Source organism: Bufo bufo, chromosome 4 (genome assembly GCF_905171765.1).
Source record: "Bufo bufo chromosome 4, aBufBuf1.1, whole genome shotgun sequence".
NCBI lineage: Eukaryota > Metazoa > Chordata > Amphibia > Anura > Bufonidae > Bufo > Bufo bufo.
Window position 1 is genome coordinate 530471112 of NC_053392.1, and position 19847 is coordinate 530490958.

Consider the following 19847-nt stretch of genomic DNA (forward strand, 5'->3'; position numbering starts at 1 on the left):
TACTGTGTATTTTCAGCCACTTTGAGGTGGATGTCCTGACTAATGCTGTGTTTTGTATTTTATTAGTTACTTAATATATTTTTATAGTTGTATCAAAAAACACAGCCTGAAAACCCAAAAACCCATAGACATAAACTGTAACATTTTGGCTGCCTACAGCTGCCACTAGAGGGAGCTTACTGCATACCGTATACACTGAAGCTCCCTGTAGTAGTGACTGCAGGCAGCCAGAATGTTACAGTTCAAACCTATGTCTTTAGGATTTGGTGCTCTGTTTTCATGACGCAATGACTATGAAGATATATTAAGAAAATTAAATAGTGCAGACTTTTGAACCTATTAAAAAAAAATTCAAAAATGTTGTTTCTTAACTATAAGGATACATTTTTGTAATGAACTGGATAATGCAATAGCATCTGTGCTCCAGACAGTATGATTGGACATGCACAATAGAGAAGAATTGGCCAGAATGCAGTAGACTGGTCATGCATGGGATCGTTCATACAAATCTGACATCTAAATTACATCATGGGTGTTCTCAGAATATAAGGTGTAGCCACAGCTTTAGTACCTCCATCCACATTAAATAGGTGCATCCATTATGTATTATTAATGTAGTTAGGATTTGATTATTTATACTTACTCAGAGTTCTGCAGATTTCTGTAACTGCCTTGAAGACCAGAGAAGAGAAGCATACTTTAAGTCTGACAGTTTTCATATTTGCTAGTCGGAGGCGCAAAAGCTTGTGTTGAGGGGTAAAGAAGAGCTTTGCATCTGCTTGTACTCCATATTTGTCCAGCGTCCAGTGAGTCTTTAGAAGCCAGCAGTTTTTTTGTTCCCACCATAGTCCATAGTCTGACCAGTCCCTGGCCACACCTAGACACAAGAAAAGAAAGTCAACATCAGAAAAGCTGTAAAACAGAAATAGCAGATGCCAAATTATTCTAGCTATTTTATTGACAATGTTTCTTTCTATAATTGGTTACAGCAATAATTCCCAAATCCATCCTCAAGGAGCCCCAACAGGACATGTCATGAGTATTTCTGTCATGAAGGGCCTACTGGGTTTATGGTTGGTGTGAGCTAGACCAGGAAACAGTGTTTAAGGATTATCTATGCTTACCCTTAAAAGGGGTTTTCCAGCACTTGGGCTGCTAATGTCAGATCGGTGGGGTCCGACACCCAACACACCTCACCAATCAGCTGTTTTAGGCAACCGCCGACCCCCTAAGCTGTACAGTAGATGGAACTAGAAACACAAAGTTCTGTCCATTGTGTAGTGGCCGTACATGAATTCTGCAGCTCTGCTCCTAAGTGAGTGGGTGCTGAGCAGTAGTACACTGGTGCCAGAAACCACACAATGGACGGGGTCTTCCGTCCACTTTATGGTTTCCCAAAACAGCTGATTGGTGGGGGTGCTGGCCAAGTGTAGGACGCCCACAGGTCTCATTTTGATTACCTCTGCTGAGGATAGGCCATCAATATGTAAGTCCTGGAATACCCTTTTAAATACCAAGTCAGTTTTAATAAAGAATTGAGTCTGATGTGATGGGGTTTTTCAGCCTTATACGTGAATAGAAAAACACAGTAGCCTAAAGTAAGTGAATGGAAATGTTTGGTCACTGGTGGCCTAGTAAAAACTATGAAATTATTACTAGATATGTTGAAATTGACCTGTAGTAGGCTTCTAATATCCCTCCTAAAATCTCTGTATTTTTTTTAATTTTAAATACCTTCTTCTTGACCCAAGGCATCTGCTTGTCCAAAATCTTAGGACCTATTAATATTATTATTATAGATTCCATGACAGATCCTTACAGAAAAGAACATTGCTGCAGACTACACTATTCTGGCCTATAGAAACCTAAGGGAACTGGCCCTAACGTTTGTGTGAAAACTTTATTGTTCTTAAGCACGTTGTACTACATGAAATCTCTTTATATATCCCAATTCACAATCTAAATTCCAAGTTAACCTCTTAATACTCAAACAGACAAGGAAAGAACATATAAACTCCATACTGAGGTAGCCAATGGTTAGAAGGCAAAAGTGCTGACCACTAAGCTCCCATTTTCTGCTCAGGATATACAGTATGTACATATGTTCCATTATTCCTTTTCTGTAGTTCTCAGGAGAAGACAGTTAAGTACTTTACCTGACTGTCTAACTTAATTTTAATAACTATGACTCTATGGACTTTTGAATGTTCATACAGTATTTACAGTACTTCCATCTACTTGTATCACGATCTTCACACTTTTTGTTCTACAATACGTGTAGCATACAGCTGTGGAGACTACTAAAAGCTCAAAATGAACTTTAAAAACCCAAACATGAGCAAACAGCTGGATAAAGTATACATAACATTTAATACCTGATATCTACAGGGTTTACAAGTCATTTCCTTTCATGCCTAAGGCACTGAGAGATTAAGAAAGGTCTAAAATACAAAATGGCATTGAGAGAGGTTTTCATTGTGTGGAAGGAGTTAGCTTGAGGCCAATAATTCCTCTCAGTAAAACAATACCTGAAATACCTAAAATACATAAACTCTGAGAAAAACCGCCCTGCTCATTGTCAATCTAAAATCCAGCTTTTTCACAATATATTCACCTAATATCAAGTCAGGAGATAGAACCACAGCTACAATGTGCATTAATATAAACAAGGGGCAGAGGTTCAATGCACTGACCTAGTCCAGTACAGCCGGACTAGAGCGCCAGCCTAAGGGGAGGCTGTCATGATAGGTTTAGGGGACGGTGGATTTAGTAAGCGGGTGGGGAAAGGGCAAGAAAAGGTTAAGTGAGGAAGGGGGCCGGTTTAGTAGAGGGGCGGAGCGTTAGGTTTTTAAGGGGGGGGGGCAAAGCGGGAAAGTGAGGCGCCATTTTAGCAAGGAGAAACTCCTGCCCACCCTCATATTGTTAGCGGTTAATGGGGGGGGGGTGAGGGTTGGGTTTGTTGGATAGGGAAAATTTTGGGTTGTTGTTTTATAACCTGATTTCTGTCATAGCAGTCTGGCGGTAGGAGGTCCTGGAAGACGGTGGTAGGGCTTGGTGTTGTGGATGGGAGGGCCTCAATTGGTGGGGCTGGACTCCCAGGTGTGGAAAGTTGGTGGGTTTCAGTGGGGTGACCATCACTCGGTGTCTCCGAGCTGGAGTGATACGGCTGGAGGCAAGGTGGCTTAACCGGTTGTTTGGGGCATCAGCTGGGACCGGGGCTTCTAGGACCTCCTTCGTCAGGTCTAGGTATTATGTATATATATGTTTATATATTTATATTGGATTTTATGTTATGTTTGTATCAATGAAAGGCTGCTGTGGCCATTTCATCTTAATATAAGGCTCCGTGTCATTCTTGGTGGGGTTTAGGTTATGGGTAACGTAAAACGGGCATAGGACTATTGGGAGGGAATAGAGGACCCGAGGTAATTCCCCAATAACCTTATCATGTAATTACCTTGGATAGGGCAAAGTGGATTGTTAAAATGGTTTTCTGGGATTTTCATATTGATGGCCTATCCTCAGGGTAGGTCATCAATATGAGATAGGCCGACTCTCGGCACCCCCGCCAATCAGCTGTTTGAGGAAGCCACAGCTCTCATTGGACCTCTGATGAGCATCGCCACCTCTTTGCAGCTTACCACACATAACGCCATCTATTTGATAGCGGCTGTGCTTGGTTTGACAGTTCAGCCCCAAAATTGCCATACTTGTCCATGGCAACTAATCAGATTCCACCTTTCAGTTTTCAAAGGAGTGCAGAAAAATGAAAGATGGAATCTGATTGGTTGCTATGGACAACTAAGCCAATTTTCCTTTCCACCAGTTTTGATAAATCTCCTCCAGTGCGTTACAAGTAGACAAATCCTAAAATGCCAACATGACTCTTTTTAGAAATGATGGACAGCAACCGGCCCTGACATCATTCAGTAGTAAGTAATGTGGTAAATCTACAGTACTTACCAATTTGTTCTACCAGTTTAAACATTACTCCACCGATATGAAGATCTCCGGACACTCTTATTTTAACATCCAGATTCTCGGATTCATTCTGCTGATCCACGGACATACAAAGCTCCCATGATGCCGGTCCAGTCGCGGCTGTATGCGTCATTGTGGAAAGCTCACCAGCCTCTAAAAAATTTATGAAAAATGTGTTATAAACTGTACACATTAATCAGGAAAAATCTTAGGCCACATGCAAACGTGGTGGATCTGTCGCAGTCCGACAGTGGCAAAGCAATGTTATCAACCGGAATTAAAATTTTTTTGTTAAAATCTTAGGTGATTGGAAAAGAAGACAAAGTGTACCTAAAGATCTCTACAAAATCTTGGCAGCTACTCAACATCCTTCTAAGGCTACATGCACACAACGATGCTGTGTTTTGCGGTCCGCAAATTGCGTATAGAAATGAAAAACGGACAAGAATAGGACATGTTCTATTTTTTCTGCGGGGTCATGGAAAGGAGCAACGAATGCAGTCAGCACACGGAGTGTTGTTCGCATCTTTCGCAGCTCCATTGAAGTGAATGGGTTTACATCTGAGCGGCAAAAAATGTGGCTCAGATGCAGACTAGTATTGAGCGAACATGCTCGGCCGAACACCAGCTCGGCTCGAGCAACGCGATGCTTGGCACATCGCAGTGTCCGGCCGAATACCTTGTGTGCTCGAGTCAGTGTATTTAAATCCAATTAAGCCTCTATTTCTGAAAAGTTTCTGCCGGGATTTGAACTCACACCCTTCTACATTAGAGCCAAGCACTTTAACCACTACACTATACAGGCTAACATGTAGCTGTATAGCGTAGTAGTTAAGGTTCTTGGCTCTAATGTAGAAGGTTGTGAGTTCAAATCCTGGCAGAAACTTTTCAGAAATAGAGGCTAAATTTAATTATATATATACACTCACCTAAAGAATTATTAGGAACACCTGTTCTATTTCTCATTAATGCCATTATCTAGTCAACCAATCACATGGCAGTTGCTTCAATGCATTTAGGGGGGTGGTCCTGGTCAAGACAATCTCCTGAACTCCAAACTGAATGTCAGAATGGGAAAGAAAGGTGATTTAAGCAATTTTGAGCGTGGCATGGTTGTTGGTGCCAGACGGGCTGGTCTGAGTATTTCACAATCTGCTCAATTACTGGGATTTTCACGCACAACCATTTCTAGGGTTTACAAAGAATGGTGTGAAAATGGAAAAACATCCAGTATGCGGCAGTCCTGTGGGCAAAAATGCCTTGTGGATGCTAGAGGTCAGAGGAGAATGGGCCGACTGATTCAAGCTGATAGAAGAGCAACGTTGACTGAAATAACCACTCGTTACAACCGAGGTATGCAGCAAAGCATTTGTGAAGCCACAACACGCACAACCTTGAGGCGGATGGGCTACAACAGCAGAAGACCCCACCGGGTACCACTCATCTCCACTACAAATAGGAAAAAGAGGCTACAATTTGCACGAGCTCACCAAAATTGGACTGTTGAAGACTGGAAAAATGTTGCCTGGTCTGATGAGTCTCGATTTCTGACATTCAAATGGTAGAGTCCGAATTTGGCGTAAACAGAATGAGAACATGTATCCATCCTTTGATGGCTTCTTCCAGCAGGATAATGCACCATGTCACAAAGCTCGAATCATTTCAAATTGGTTTCTTGAACATGACTATGAGTTCACTGTACTAAAATGGCCCCCACAGTCACCAGATCTCAACCCAATAGAGCATCTTTGGGATGTGGTGGAACGGGAGCTTCGTGCCCTGGATGTGCATCCCTCAAATCTCCATAAACTGCAAGATGCTATCCTATCAATATGGGCCAACATTTCTAAAGAATGCTATCAGCACCTTGTTGAATCAATGCCACGTAGAATTAATGCTGTTCTGAAGGCAAAAGGGGGTCCAACACTGTATTAGTATGGTGTTCCTAATAATTCTTTAGGTGAGTGTATATATATATATATATATATATATATAGAAAAAGGAGAAAATCCAGCGGGAGCACCAGCCAAGGTGTGGGTGCAACGTCCAGCACGGGGCAGCGGCAATACCCCAAGTATTGTAGAGACGGAAGAAGTCGGACTGCACTCGAGGAAGGCTCTTGTGAGCCGAAACGTCGCAAGTTTGCCATATTATAGGTGAATAAATTGTTTATTTCACTATCATTTTGGAGTGCAGTCCGACTTCTTCCGTCTCTATATATATATATATATATATTTTTTTTTTAACCTTAATATATTTACATATATTATTATATATTTAGAATATATAATACAGTATATTATAATATATGTAAATATATTACGGCTAAAAACATCAGTAGTAGTTTCCCACAGATTATGCATTCATATATATCAGAAGTATGATTATATATATAAAATATATAAATTTCATTTAGCCTCTATTTCTGAAACGTTTCTGCCGGGATTTGAACTCATAACCTTCTACATTAGAGCCAAGAACTTTAACCACTACACTATACAGCTACATGTTAACTGTCACTGAAATATGAAATGATACTTCTGCTGTATAGGAATACTTACTACATGACAAACTACTAGGAGATTTTTCTGACATAGTTTATCATTCAACTTTCAGAAATAGAGACTAAATTAGATTTAAATACACTGGGTGTCCCCAAGCACTGACTCCATATATGGACATAGCTATATATGGAGTCAGAGCAGGGACTCCTAAGCCACAGACTCACACTGGGGGATTCCCTCACTGTAGAGCGATCTTCTGCATAGACCTCAGTGGGACCCGGCACCCTCCCCTCTTCAGAGCAGGGGGTGTCTGGTTTAATGCTCGGTTTCTCCCATTGACTTCCATTGTGCTCTGGTGCTCTGTAGAGCACCCGAGCATCGCAAAGTGTTCTACTCGAGCACCAGAAACCCGAGCACTTTGGTTCTCAATCAACACTAATGCAGACCCAAACAAAGGTCATGTGAATGAGGCCTGAGGCTTCTTTCACACTGGCGTTAGGCTTGTAAGGCAGGCTGTTCTGGCAGGGGGACAGCCTGTCGGATCTGTACTAACGTAATTTCGGAGATGCGGCTGCAGCATGGCAAACATGCAGGTCCGGGCTTCTGGCAGTACACCTATGTAAGCGTTAGTACGGATCCGTCAGGCTGTTTCCCTGCCAGAAAAGCCTAATGCTAGTGTGAAAGAAGCCTCGGAATTAGGGTGCATTCACACGTGGTGGACATGTAGATTGTAAGCCTTCACGGGCAGGGCCCTCTCTCTTTCTGTACCAGTTTGTAGCTCGTCTTGGTAATGCTTTGTGCAATTGTCTGTATTATGTATGTATACACCTTTTCATATGTACAGCGCTATGGAATGAATGGCGCTTTAATAAATAATAATAATAATAATAATAATAAGCCGTGGAGTTACCATTGCCTATTTTCATGAAGAAAATCCTCATTATTCTACAGTACAAGCAAAGTAGATGAGATTTTAAGATATCTCATAATGCACTGTCTAAAAAATCAGCATCGTAAACTGAAATGTTGCATTTTTTACCTTGGATCCCCAGCAAATCCTAACTTTTCTGCTGTTTTTCAGGCACGTGTGGATGTGGTGGCCATACACATTAGATTAACGTCGGTTAAGCCTGCTGATTTTAGCCTACCATCTGATGTGTATATGCAGCATGCCCCTAAGGAGTCGGTGCAGAGGATGGGAGTGGTAGTGGACCTGATCAGTTGTTGTGTCATGGTGTACTCCCTCAGGCTGTCTCTCCCTGGCGTTCGGGACATTGAAAAGCTGGTGGGAAAGGATTAGGCAGACGTAGAAAAACTTCAAATGTTTTTTTATTATTGAGTGCAAAGAATGAGTTACAGTACATTCCTACTGTCATCTGTACAAGGTGCAATGTCTCTATCCCCAGATTATGAGATACTGTATGTTGGCAGGCAAGATGGCAGACCATAGCACTCCAGAGTAGTCCTGCTCTCTCTGCTGATTTCCCTTCGCTAACAGCAGTAAGCTGGCGCTTGTGGCTATAGATGTCCACTTGCCTGTCCTGAATTCTGGTGATGGTGTCTTAACTTGTTATCCCCTCACCCATCTTAAATAGGATCTGACACCTCTCCTGACATAATGAAATGAAGAAACGATTCCGGCACTGTATTTTTTCCCCATTAAAATCTCTCCTGACATGTCTGTTTTTCATCCCCCTGTAATAACTGTAGTGACTCTATGATTTGTAATTCCTCTATTATCCCTTCTAGAAGTTATGATCGCTATTATGAATGAACTAGCAGATTGCAATGAAGGTCCAGATGGTTGTTACCAGTTGGAGGGGTGCCCCTGCACAGTTTGACTTTATCCACTCTGTGCTGCCATGCTGCCAGTGTCAGATTATGCAGGAGCACACCCTCCACTAGCAACTTTCATCTGGACCTTCATTGCAAACTGGTAGCAATTTAGTCATAACTTCTATCAGGAATAATAAAGGAATGGTGCAACATAGAGTCATAAGAATAGATGCTCCAGAATTTTTACATGGACAATGCAAGTAGTTACTAACACAGAGTAGAGTTGAGCGAATCTGAACTGCAAAGTTTGGGTTCGTACCGAACTTTGCGAGTTCGGGTACCCGGACCCGAACACTGACTTTTTCACTGAAGTTCGGGTTTGGTGTTTGGGTGATTTTGGTGAGCACGGTGACGTCCCCGCAGGTCCTTTTGCAGGTCCTGAAGAAAAGAGGATACCAGCTGTGCGATTAAGTGGATGAGGTGAGTCTTAAGAATGCTATTATTTTCCGTTATAACCATGTTATAACGGAAAATAATAAATTGAAGTTCGGGTCCCCATTGACTTAAAGGGAATCTGTCACCTGCTTTTAGCATTTTAAGCTGTCACCATTGCCATCTTCACTAAAGTACCTTATTTCCTGCAGTCTTCTTCTTACTTTATTTCGTTTTGTCATTTTGATAAAAAAAAGCCCTTTTTATGATATGCTAATGAGGCTCCTAGGTGCCCAGAGGGGCGTTTTTTTCCCTCTCCGGTGCCCAGTGACGCCCCCCTGCAGTGCCCAGCCCGCCTTAATTTGAATCCCAAGAACGCCTCCTGATCCTGAAATAACCTCCCACAGCCCCGGCAAACGGTTTCGCCCCCTCTCCACGTCATCGTCTACCTTCTAGAAATGCTCCGTCCTTCTTCCTGTCGGCGGCCAGAAAACTCGCGCAGGCGCAGTACCGCCTGCAGCCTGCGCGATCATCAAGCTCCTGAGGGCAACAGCCTCAAAAGTCTCACTGGGCATGCGCCAAGCCCAGTGACGTAATCTGAGCGCTGCTGCCCTGAGGAGGTTGATGATCGCCTGCGCGAGTTTTCTAGCCGCCAACAGGAAGAAGGACGGAGCATTTCTAGAAGGTAGAAGATGACGCGGGGAGGGGGCGGAACCGTTTGCCGAGGCTGTGGGAGGTTATTTCAGGATCAGGAGGCGTTCTTGGGATTCAAATTAAGGCGGGCTGGGCACTGCAGGGGGGCGTCACTGGGCACCGGAGAGGGAAAAAAACGCCCCTCTGGGCACCTTGGAGCCTCATTAGCATATCATAAAAAGGGCTTTTTTTTTTATCAAAATGACAAAACGAAATAAAGTAAGAAAAAGACTGCAGGAAATAAGGTACTTTAGTGAAGATGGCAATGGTGACAGCTTAAAATGCTAAATCCCCGAACCCGAACTTTGACCTGAAGTTTGGCCGAACCCGGCGAACCTGAACTTCCACGGGTTCGCTCAACCCTAACACAGACATGTCAGGGGACTTTACAGGTCCTCTTTAACTTATAACTCTTGCTTTGTGTTTGCACTTTTATAAAGTCTAATTACAGCAAGATACATCCCTGAAGTGTGATCACGCTGCCTGCATGCCTGCTATTCTGAATACAAGATTACAAAAAAAAATATTGTTACAGCTATTGACATCGTGCAATCTGGAATTTACAGCTAAATTATGCACAAAAGGCATTCATCAAGTTTATCTACATTCCTGTAATTTCACTCTCCTGAGGGCAGGCACTGTGTGCATAGACGTTTTGGGAAGCATGTCCGGTCGTGTTAGCAGTTAAACATGGAGTCCTGCTGCTAGGAGCGGTTCTGAGAAACCACTGGATGGAAGACAGCTACGGTATGCCGGCTGATACAAAGCAGCGGACTGTTGAAATAATGGAAGCTCATTTAATAAAATAGTGATTGCTATGTTGCGTTGAGTGAAGAATATCAGCTACAGTATATCAGCCCTTCATAAAAAATATAAACTGAATCCTACACAACAAATTAATTTAAATAACATTATAATGTGTAACCGTATAATAGGCCTGTTTACACAATGTTAAATACCCTATTCTACAGTATATTCATATGACTTTATTGTTTCATTGGCTAGAAGGGCAAAAGTACGGTATGTGAACTTCCAGCCACTCTTGAGAACCAGTGCTATTACCCATAGTACTAAGGGAATTCCTTACTGTTAATATTTCATCCTGGATGAATAGTATCTATCTATCTATCTATCTATCTATCTATCTATCTATCTATCTATCTATCTATCTATCTATCTATCAGTCTGTCTGTCTATCTGTCTGTCTATCCATCTGTCTGTCTATCCATCTGTCTGTCTATCCATCTGTCTGTCTATGTACCGTATCTATCTATCTATCTATCTATCTATCTATCTATCTATCTATCTATCTATCTATCTATCTATCTATCTATCTATCTATCTATCCATCTGTCTATCCATCTGTCTATCAATCTGTCTGTCTATCCATCTGTCTGTCTATCCATCTGTCTGTATATGTACCGTATCTATCTATCTATCTATCTATCTATCTATCTATCTATCTATCTATCTATCTATCTATCTATCTATCTATCTATCTATCTATCTATCTATCTATCTATCTATCCATCTGTCTATCCATCTGTCTATCCATCTGTCTATCCATCTGTCTATCCATCTGTCTATCCATCCATCCATCTGTCTATCTATCCATCTGTCTATCTATCCATCTGTCTATCTATCCATCTGTCTGTATATGTACCGTATCTATCTATCTATCTATCTATCTATCTATCTATCTATCTATCTATCTGTCTGTCTATCTATCCGTCTGTCTATCTATCCGTCTGTCTATCTATCCATCTGTCTATCTATCCATCTGTCTATCTATCCATCTGTCTGTATATGTACCGTATCTATCTATCTATCTATCTATCTATCTATCTATCTATCTATCTATCTATCTGTCTGTCTATCTATCCGTCTGTCTATCTATCTATCTATCTATCCGTCTGTCTATCTATCCATCTGTCTATCTATCCAACTGTCTATCTATCCATCTGTCTGTCTATCCATCTGTCTGTCTATCCATCTGTCTGTCTATCCATCTGTCTGTCTATGTACCGTATCTATATAGCTATCTATCAATCTAAGCTGTCTATGTACTTAAAGGGGTTGTCTCACTTCAGAAAATAGCATTTTTTATGTAAAGGAAGTCAATACAAGGCACTTACTAATATATTGTGATTGTCACTATTGCTTCCTTTGCTGCCTGGATTCATTTGTCCATCACACTATACTCTGCTTGTTTCCTTGGTTATGACCACCCTGCAATCCATCAGTGGTGGTCGTGCTTGCACACAATAGGAAAAAGCAGTAGGATATGTGAGCTCCCACGGTCCCGGCCACCAGAGAGGCCAGCACTTTTTCCTATATTGTGCAAGCATGACCACCGCTGATGGATTGTGGGGTTGTCGTAACCATGGAAACGAGCAGTGTATAATGTGATGGAAAAATGAATCCATCCAGCAAAGGAAGCAATATGGACAATCACAATACATTAGTAAGTGCCTTGTATTAACTTCCTTTAAATAATAAAAGCTATTTGCTGAAGTATTTGCAGCAGCACCTCTCCTGAGCCTAAACCTACAAAATTCAGGGCAATGTAGAATCCAGGTATATTATACTCTAATTAGAAGCCCTGGGTAGCTGCACTCCATTTTGAATATCTCTACGTGATGGACATTACTGATATTTGGACATTGCTATTCTTGGCACTAGATATAACCACACATTGCTATATCAGTATTGGGCCTAATAAAATAAACTTTGTAATACAACACGACCCACTCTAGATTACAATCTGGATTACTGATGGTCGTTACTGAACATTGTGGTGACCTCCGATAACCCTCCATGACCTGTCAAAATATTCGGCAGGTGGTAGTATTTCATCAATCACTAGAATTTGGAAATGTAGCTTTAAAAATGAAGATGTAGAAAGCCATACAGTAAAAAGTGATTGCAAAGATATGTTCACATGATGGACTTGTTACATGCACGTTGCTAGGTTTTCCATGCAGATTTTTACAACTGCTGCAGCAAAAAGTGATCTGTGGAAATAAGTGGCTGGTTAGCTCCATTAGGGCTCATGCAGACAAACTTATTTTTTTCCATGTCCATTCCGGGGTTTTTTTTACGCCCCGTATGCGGAACCATTGACTTCAATTGGTCCGCAAAAAAACCCCCCAAAAAAACGGAAATGGCTCAGTTTGCATTCCTTTTCTATATGTCTGAAAAATGTAACTTTTAAAAAAAATAAAATAACTTGCGAAGTTGCGCCGCCATCCGCCCGCCCCAGCCTGCGTGTGTGCCGTGCGGGCCCGACCCTCACTCACAGAGCGGCATGCAACACAGTCACGGAGTCAAAGGGGGGGTTGACTTGCGAGTGCCACTGTGGTGGCGGGCGGCAGCAACTGGAGCGGAGCTTTTGGTGACTGTGAGTCTGTGACAGTGACTCACACAGCCAGGCCCAGACCAGATGGACTGCCGTAGGTGGTACTGGTAGGTGATGAGCGCAGAATGTTTTTACATAACAGAACATTAATTGGGAGGGTGACATGATGGGAGGGGGGACGGGACAAGACAATTGGACAAATGTCTGTAGTCTGTCTGTGCGTCCCGCGGGGAGAAATGTGACATGGGGGGGTGTGGTAAAATGGATATGATGGAGGGGGAGAAATGTGACATGGATGAGGGGGAGAAATGTGACATGGATGGAGGGGGAGAAATGTGACATGGATGGAGGGGGAGAAATGTGACATGGGGGGAGAAATGTGACATGGATGGAGGGGGAGAAATGGACATGATGGAGAGGGGGGAAATGTGACATGGATGGAGGGGGAGAAATGGACATGATGGAGGGGGAGAAATGTGTCATGGATGGAGGGGGAGAAATGTGACATGAATGGAGGGGGGAGAAATGTGACATTGAGGGGGAGAAATGTGACATTGGGGGGTGAAATGTGACATGGATGGCTGATGTCACATAGGTGATTTGACATGGAGGGGGAGAAATGTGACATGGGGGGTGATGTGACATGGATGGAGGGGGAGAAATGTGACATTGAGTGGGAGAAATGTGACATTGAGGGGGTGAAATGTGACATGGGGGGGGGGGGGGGTGTTGTGACAGAGAAGGGGGGGGGGGGGGTGCCAAAATGTAGCTTTGCTTGTGTTGGCAAAAATCCTTTCACCAGCATTGACTGGCTTGGTCACAATTTGTGTAAGGGCATACTTTGTATTAGAGATGTTCTTGTATAGCACATTGGTGATGTAACATCCACACTGATAAAAATAAAACCACTGATTGGTGAAGTAGACAACACTGATTGTCTTTTAATAATGGCTCCTGTTGAGTGGTGAGATATACAGTCATGTGAAAAAATTAGGACACCCTTTGAAAGCATGTGGTTTTTTTGTAACATTTTTAATAAATGGTTATTTCATCTCCGTTTCAACAATACAGAGAGATTAAAGTAATCCAACTAAACAAAGAAAACTGAAGAAAAGTCTTTTCAAGATCTTCTGTAAATGTCATTCTACAAAAATGCCTATTCTAACTGAGGAAAAAGATAGGACACCCTCACATGTATTCCCTCTTAAATTGGCTCAGATCTCACACAGGTATATCACACCAGGTGCACATAATTAGTAGATCGTTACTCTGCATGTTGAATGAGGCTTGCCCTATTTAAACCTCAGACATTTAGTTTGGTGTGCTCCTGACTGTTGAAGTGAGAGTGAGCACCATGGTGAGAGCAAAAGAGCTGTCAGAGGACTTCAGAAAAAAGATTGTAGCAGCCTATGAGTCTGGGAAGGGATTTAAAAAGATCTCAAAAGATTTTGAAATCAGCCATTCCACTGTCCGGAAGATAGTCTACAAGTGGAGGGCTTTCAAAAACAACTGCCAACATGCCCAGGACTGGTCGCCCCAGCAAGTTCACCCCAAGAGCAGACCGCAAGATGCTAAAAGAGGTATCCAAAAACCCTAAAGTGTCATCTCGAGAACTACAGCAGGCTCTGGCTACTGTTGATGTAGAAGTACATGCCTCTACAATCAGAAAGAGACTGTACAAGTTTAACTTGCATGGGAGGTGTGCAAGGAGGAAACCTTTGCTTTCCAAGAGAAACATCGAGGCCAGACTGACATTTGCCAGCGATAAAGTTGACAAAGACCAGGACTTCTGGAATAATGTTCTTTGGACAGATGAGTCCAAAATTGAATTATTTGGACACAACAGCAGAGGACATGTTTGGCGTAAACCAAACACAGCATTCCAAGAAAAGAACCTCATACCAACTGTGAAGCATGGAGGTGGAAGTGTCATGGTTTGGGGCTGCTTTGCTGCAGCAGGACCTGGTCAGCTCACCATCATAGAATCCACGATGAATTCTACTGTGTATCAGAAGGTGCTTGAAGAACATGTGAGACCATCAGTTAGAAAATTAAAGCTGAAGCGGAACTGGACCATGCAACATGACAATGACCCAAAACATACTAGTAAATCAACCAAAGATTGGCTGAAAAAGAAGAAATGGAGAGTCCTGGAATGGCCAAGTCAAAGTCCAGATTTGAATCCCATTGAGATGCTGTGGGGTGACTTGAAAAGGGCTGTACGTGCAAGAAACCTCTCAAACATCTCACAGCTGAAAAAGTTCTGCATTGAGGAGTGGGGTAAAATTTCCTCAGACCGATGTCGAAGACTGGTAGATGGCTACAAGAACCGTCTCACTGCAGTTATTTCAGCCAAAGGAGGTAACACTCGCTATTAGGGGCAAGGGTGTCCTATCTTTTTCCTCAGTTAGAATAGGCATTTTTGTAGAATGACATTTACAGAAGATCTTGAAAAGACTTTTCTTCAGTTTTCTTTGTTTAGTCGGATTACTTTAATCTCTCTGTATTGTTGAAACGGAGATGAAATAACCATTTATTAAAAATGTTACAAAAAACCACATGCTTTCAAAGGGTGTCCTAATTTTTTCACAAGACTGTATTTGAAAGCATGTGAACATTCAGTTCTTGAAGATGATATGTTGAAAGCAGGAGAAATAGAGAAACATAAGGATATGTGGGTTTTTGACAAGGGCCAAATCATAACGACTTGACAACTGGGTCAGAGCATCTCCAAAACTGGAGATCTTGTGGGATGTTCCAAATACGCAGTGGTTGGTATCCTCCAAAAGTGGTCCAAGGAAGAACATCTGGTGAACAGGGCATGGACGGTCACGGCTCACTGATGCTTATAGGGAGTGAAGGCTAGTCTGCCTGGTCTGTTCCCTCAGAAGATCTGCTGTAGCACAAATAGCTGAAAAAGTTGTAACTATGATAAAAAGGTTTCAGAACAGGACATTGGATCTTTCTGTGTTTGAGCATTGGATCTTTCAGTGTTTGAGCATGAATAGGTATTGCCCTGGTTGGTCTTCTACACTCAAATTCCTGGCCTGCTGGAAGAGTCTTGCTCAGCTGTTTTGTAGTGGAGCAACTACAATGTTGTCACAGAATGTGTGGATCCACTGCACTACTGAACAGAATTAACTTAGGACTACTCCTAAATGGGCACCCTAAACATCACACCACTGTACAAGGATCTGTACCCCATTGGAGGGGAACAACCTGGCTGCTACCTCTTGGAGTAGTCTCTGTTTAGTGACTGTTGACATACGAGAATCAAGAGATACTGGAGGGATCAGGAAAACCAGTCAGGAAACAAACCAAGGTCAGGACAGACGTAAACCGTCTAAAGATCAGGGCGGGCAGCACAGGTTCAGAAAGAACAGGCAGAGTTTGGTACATGGCAGACAACTAAGACTATAGCACACCTTTGCCAGAAACTAGCTAACTAGAACCTATTTCTTAGGCACCCTCCCAATACTCTAAGGTGGCCTGCCAAGTACAGTACTAGATAAGAATAAGCTGTGCACGCAGGAGCAGTGAGGCAACGGGTAGGGACCACCGATATAACAAAAGTTAAATGTGTTGTCTCATTTGATATATTTGGGGCATATCCCATGTCACTTCTGGGACCTGCACCTATCTCTAGAATGGGACTCCTGAAGTGAGAGGAGAGCACCATCCATTCATTTCTATGAGACTGCCGAAAATAGCCACGCACTGGATCTCCTATCTATGTCAGTCCATTCTTTTCTATGAGGCTTCAGAAAACAGTGAGCACGCTCTCTTGGCTATTTTCAGAACTCCCATAGAACAGAGCACGCCATGTTTGCGCCCGTTCTGGACGTAGGTGTGGGTCCCGGAGGTGGTAGCAGTGATGGCTAACCTTGGCACTCCAGCTGTGGTGAAACTACAACTCCCAGCATGCTCCATTTATTTCTATAGAGTTCTGAGAGCAGCCAAGCAAGCGGGGCATCTTGGGAGTTGTAGTTCTACCACAGCTGGAGTGCCAAGGTTAGCCATCACTGGTCTAGAGCATCCCTGCAATTCCCCAGTTCCAAGAACTGAATCCCTTTATTAGCTACACGTGCCCTAATAGGGAAAATAAAATTGTCTGAAAGTATGCAGCACCTTTAACACACTTATATAACGATGTGTAATGATCATGCCTTGTGTAAATGCTACTCATAGAATGATCCATATAGCCTAGTGTAGAGAGAAATCATCTGAATGGAAAGTCTTTGATTTATGCTGATGCTACATCATTCCTAGTCATCAGATCAAAGGAAGGTGAAGAGTAAAGTAGAGTGTACATACAAGGCCCTCACTTTGAATTAAATTACGGCTGGATAATACAAAATATAATGCTCATTTAATCGCAAGCCCTCGAGGGCAGGGTCCTCTCTCCTTCTGTACCAGTCTGTTACTCCATTCATGTTTACTGTACTTTTTGTCTTTTTTTCTGCACTTATAAACCCTTTTCACCTGCTCAGTGCCCTGAAATTAATGTCTCTTCAACACAAGTAATAATTATCATGTTTGCAATCACAACTGACATTTCCTAACCATGTTATTAGAAGTAAACTGCAGAAGATATAGATATACCTCGCCCAATGAACATATGCACTAAAATTGGAGCCTCAGGCCTTCACAATGCCAGTGACTACTTGGAAAGGGAAATCATAGAATGACAAGTAAAATTGTAGGCAAAACTACTGTATATTAATGAGACCTATTAACATGCAGTATATATAAAAGCAGTGTTAGGCCTCATGCACACGACTCTGGGGTCGCTGTGCCGTGTTTCGGACCTCAAACCGCAGTTGACTTCAATGGGACCGCGATCCGCAAGACATGTTCTCTCTTTTGCGGCACAGAGGCTCGGATGCGGAAGCCCACGGAAGGTCTTCTGTGGACTTCTGGGTCCGTGCTGCAAAAGTTAGGAAATGTCCTATCTTTCACCACTTCTTGCGGGTCGCAGATACATTGACTGTGATGCAGGGTGCACACCGGGTGTTTTGCTTTCCTGCACTTTGAGGACCGCAACATGGGCACCACACAGGGCTGCCAACCAAAGATTTTCTTTTTTATGGACAACTTATCCCAAAATCGCGGACAGCTAACATTTTTTACGAATGAATTTGAAAACCATAATGAATGATAAAGATTATAAGTAATACAGGTCTATAGCTCAATGTACTGATAAGAACTCATTACCAGCATTTACTGTAAGCTTTAAAATGATAATAATTATCAACAAAATAATCTAGTCAAGAACCATCAGCCTCAAAAAAATCACGGACACAGGAAAAAAGTCACCTATTTTTACGGACTGTCGAGAACTTTCTGGATGGTTGGCAACCCTGGCACCACAGCCCCACGGTCGGGTGCATGTAGGTCTTACTCAGATTAGTAGAACCAGAAATTATACATAAAAATGGCAAAAGGTACATGGAACAGTAAAGAGGATGCACAGCTGCTGCTCCATACAGACTCCTAATCAACAACCATTGTGAAGCTCATACTGGTGGAGAATGATAATGAGGAGGGCCTCCATTCTAGCAATCAATAGATTGAGCTCCACAAATCTAAAACTGATCATCTACCTGTAGATGGGGATAATATTATCTACTGGAATACCCTATTAAAATAATCATGGTGAAGTCAATCTAAATGGTAACCGTCCCTGTTATGTTATATTAGAAAGAACTTAATGAAGAGTAAAACAAAGTACTAAAAATAAGTCAATACTAAAGAAATAACACTAAAACAAGCACACCCATATAACTATTTATGTCTAAAACAGCGGTAACCTTACATTTACAATATTAAGGGACCATTAATAATCAGTGCAACCAGTAATGATATATGAGGTGAAGAACCTCTCACCTTAAGGCCTCTTGCACGCGAACATTGTGCATCCGTTCCGTCTATTGGGGACTGCAATTTGCTGTCCCCAATGCACGGGCAACTTCGCGCGGCGGCCGGGACGGATTGAGACCCATTCAACTTGAACAGGTCCGTGATCCGTCCGCACCGCAAAAAAATAGAACAAGTTGCGTTGCGGAGGCATGGACAGAAACACCACGGAAGCACTCTTCCTACCTAAGGATACGGCCACACGGTCAGGTTTCTGGATGGAAGCCAAAATCAGGAGCGGATCATAAAAGAAGAGAAAGTATAAAGGACAGATACAACTTCTTCTCTTTTTTGAATTCACTCCTGGGTTTGGCTTCCAAAACTGCCTGAAGAGACCGGACAGTGTGGCCGTACCCGAATACTAGTTCCAAATAGATAGAAGCATTGATTCTAGAATTAAATGGTCACAAGTACGTAAAAAAGGGGTCTCACCTAGGTTTCCTGCGCTCTGTACTGTGTCCACCTGGATTCCAAAGAGAACAGGAACAAACAGTTGAGGTAAGGAGCAATTAATCTCCACCCATCTGTGATGAGGACAGCAAAGGGGGCAGGTTATGAGCTGAGAAGGTGCCCTCCGCTTGCTGTTCGGTGTCCCGCCCAAGGTTTCTGGCACACGCAGGCCTTGTTGAGTCTGCAGGTAGCAGCATGTCAGAAGTGACTCACAGCTTCACCAATGCAGCAAGCCATGAATTCCGTAAACTGCTCTCTGTGTGGATCCCCTTGGATTAAACACTCCTGGAGAAGAGTTGGGAACATTTCACAAATTCTTTCCCAGCACAGTACCACCTGCCAAGTTGGCTGAGAGGTGCAAACAATGCTGTGTGTGATTTACAAAGAGCACAAAGCTGTATCCTGCAGGCAAAGGATTCGTGATTGGACTTTAGTACCTTGAGGGCTGTGTTCTTTTGTGTATTGTGTTTAACTCTTTCCTGTAGGACGTCACCACAGCACAGTACATTTCACTGCCTGCTTGGATCACTTTCATCAAACACACTGTTAGATATTAATATTATTACATTGTTTTAGTTACCATTCAGTGCACCTATTAAAAAATTCTTGTCTCCGTTTAACATATATGCAGCGATAAACTCCCGATGGTATAGGCTAAAGGGAGGCTTTGACGGATGCATTCATACCCCATAGACTAAAATGGAATCCGTTCAAGGAGTACATCATAAAAAGCTCAT

The 19847-nt window shown here is 42.6% G+C and overlaps 1 protein-coding gene across 1 annotated transcript in view; it reads right to left on the bottom strand.

Moving 5' to 3' along the window:
* The window catches only part of FERMT1 (FERM domain containing kindlin 1), a 55837-nt gene extending 36388 nt beyond the window's left edge, over window positions 1-19449 (bottom strand). Inside the window, exons 1-3 of the mRNA XM_040429777.1 lie at window positions 19093-19449; window positions 3964-4134; window positions 644-877 (exon numbers count right to left, since the gene is read on the bottom strand). Of these exons, the coding sequence (XP_040285711.1) occupies window positions 644-877; window positions 3964-4114 (385 nt within the window). The 5' untranslated portion in view covers window positions 4115-4134; window positions 19093-19449. The remainder of the gene's footprint in view (window positions 1-643; window positions 878-3963; window positions 4135-19092) is intronic.
* Window positions 19450-19847: the final 398 nt, after the last annotated feature.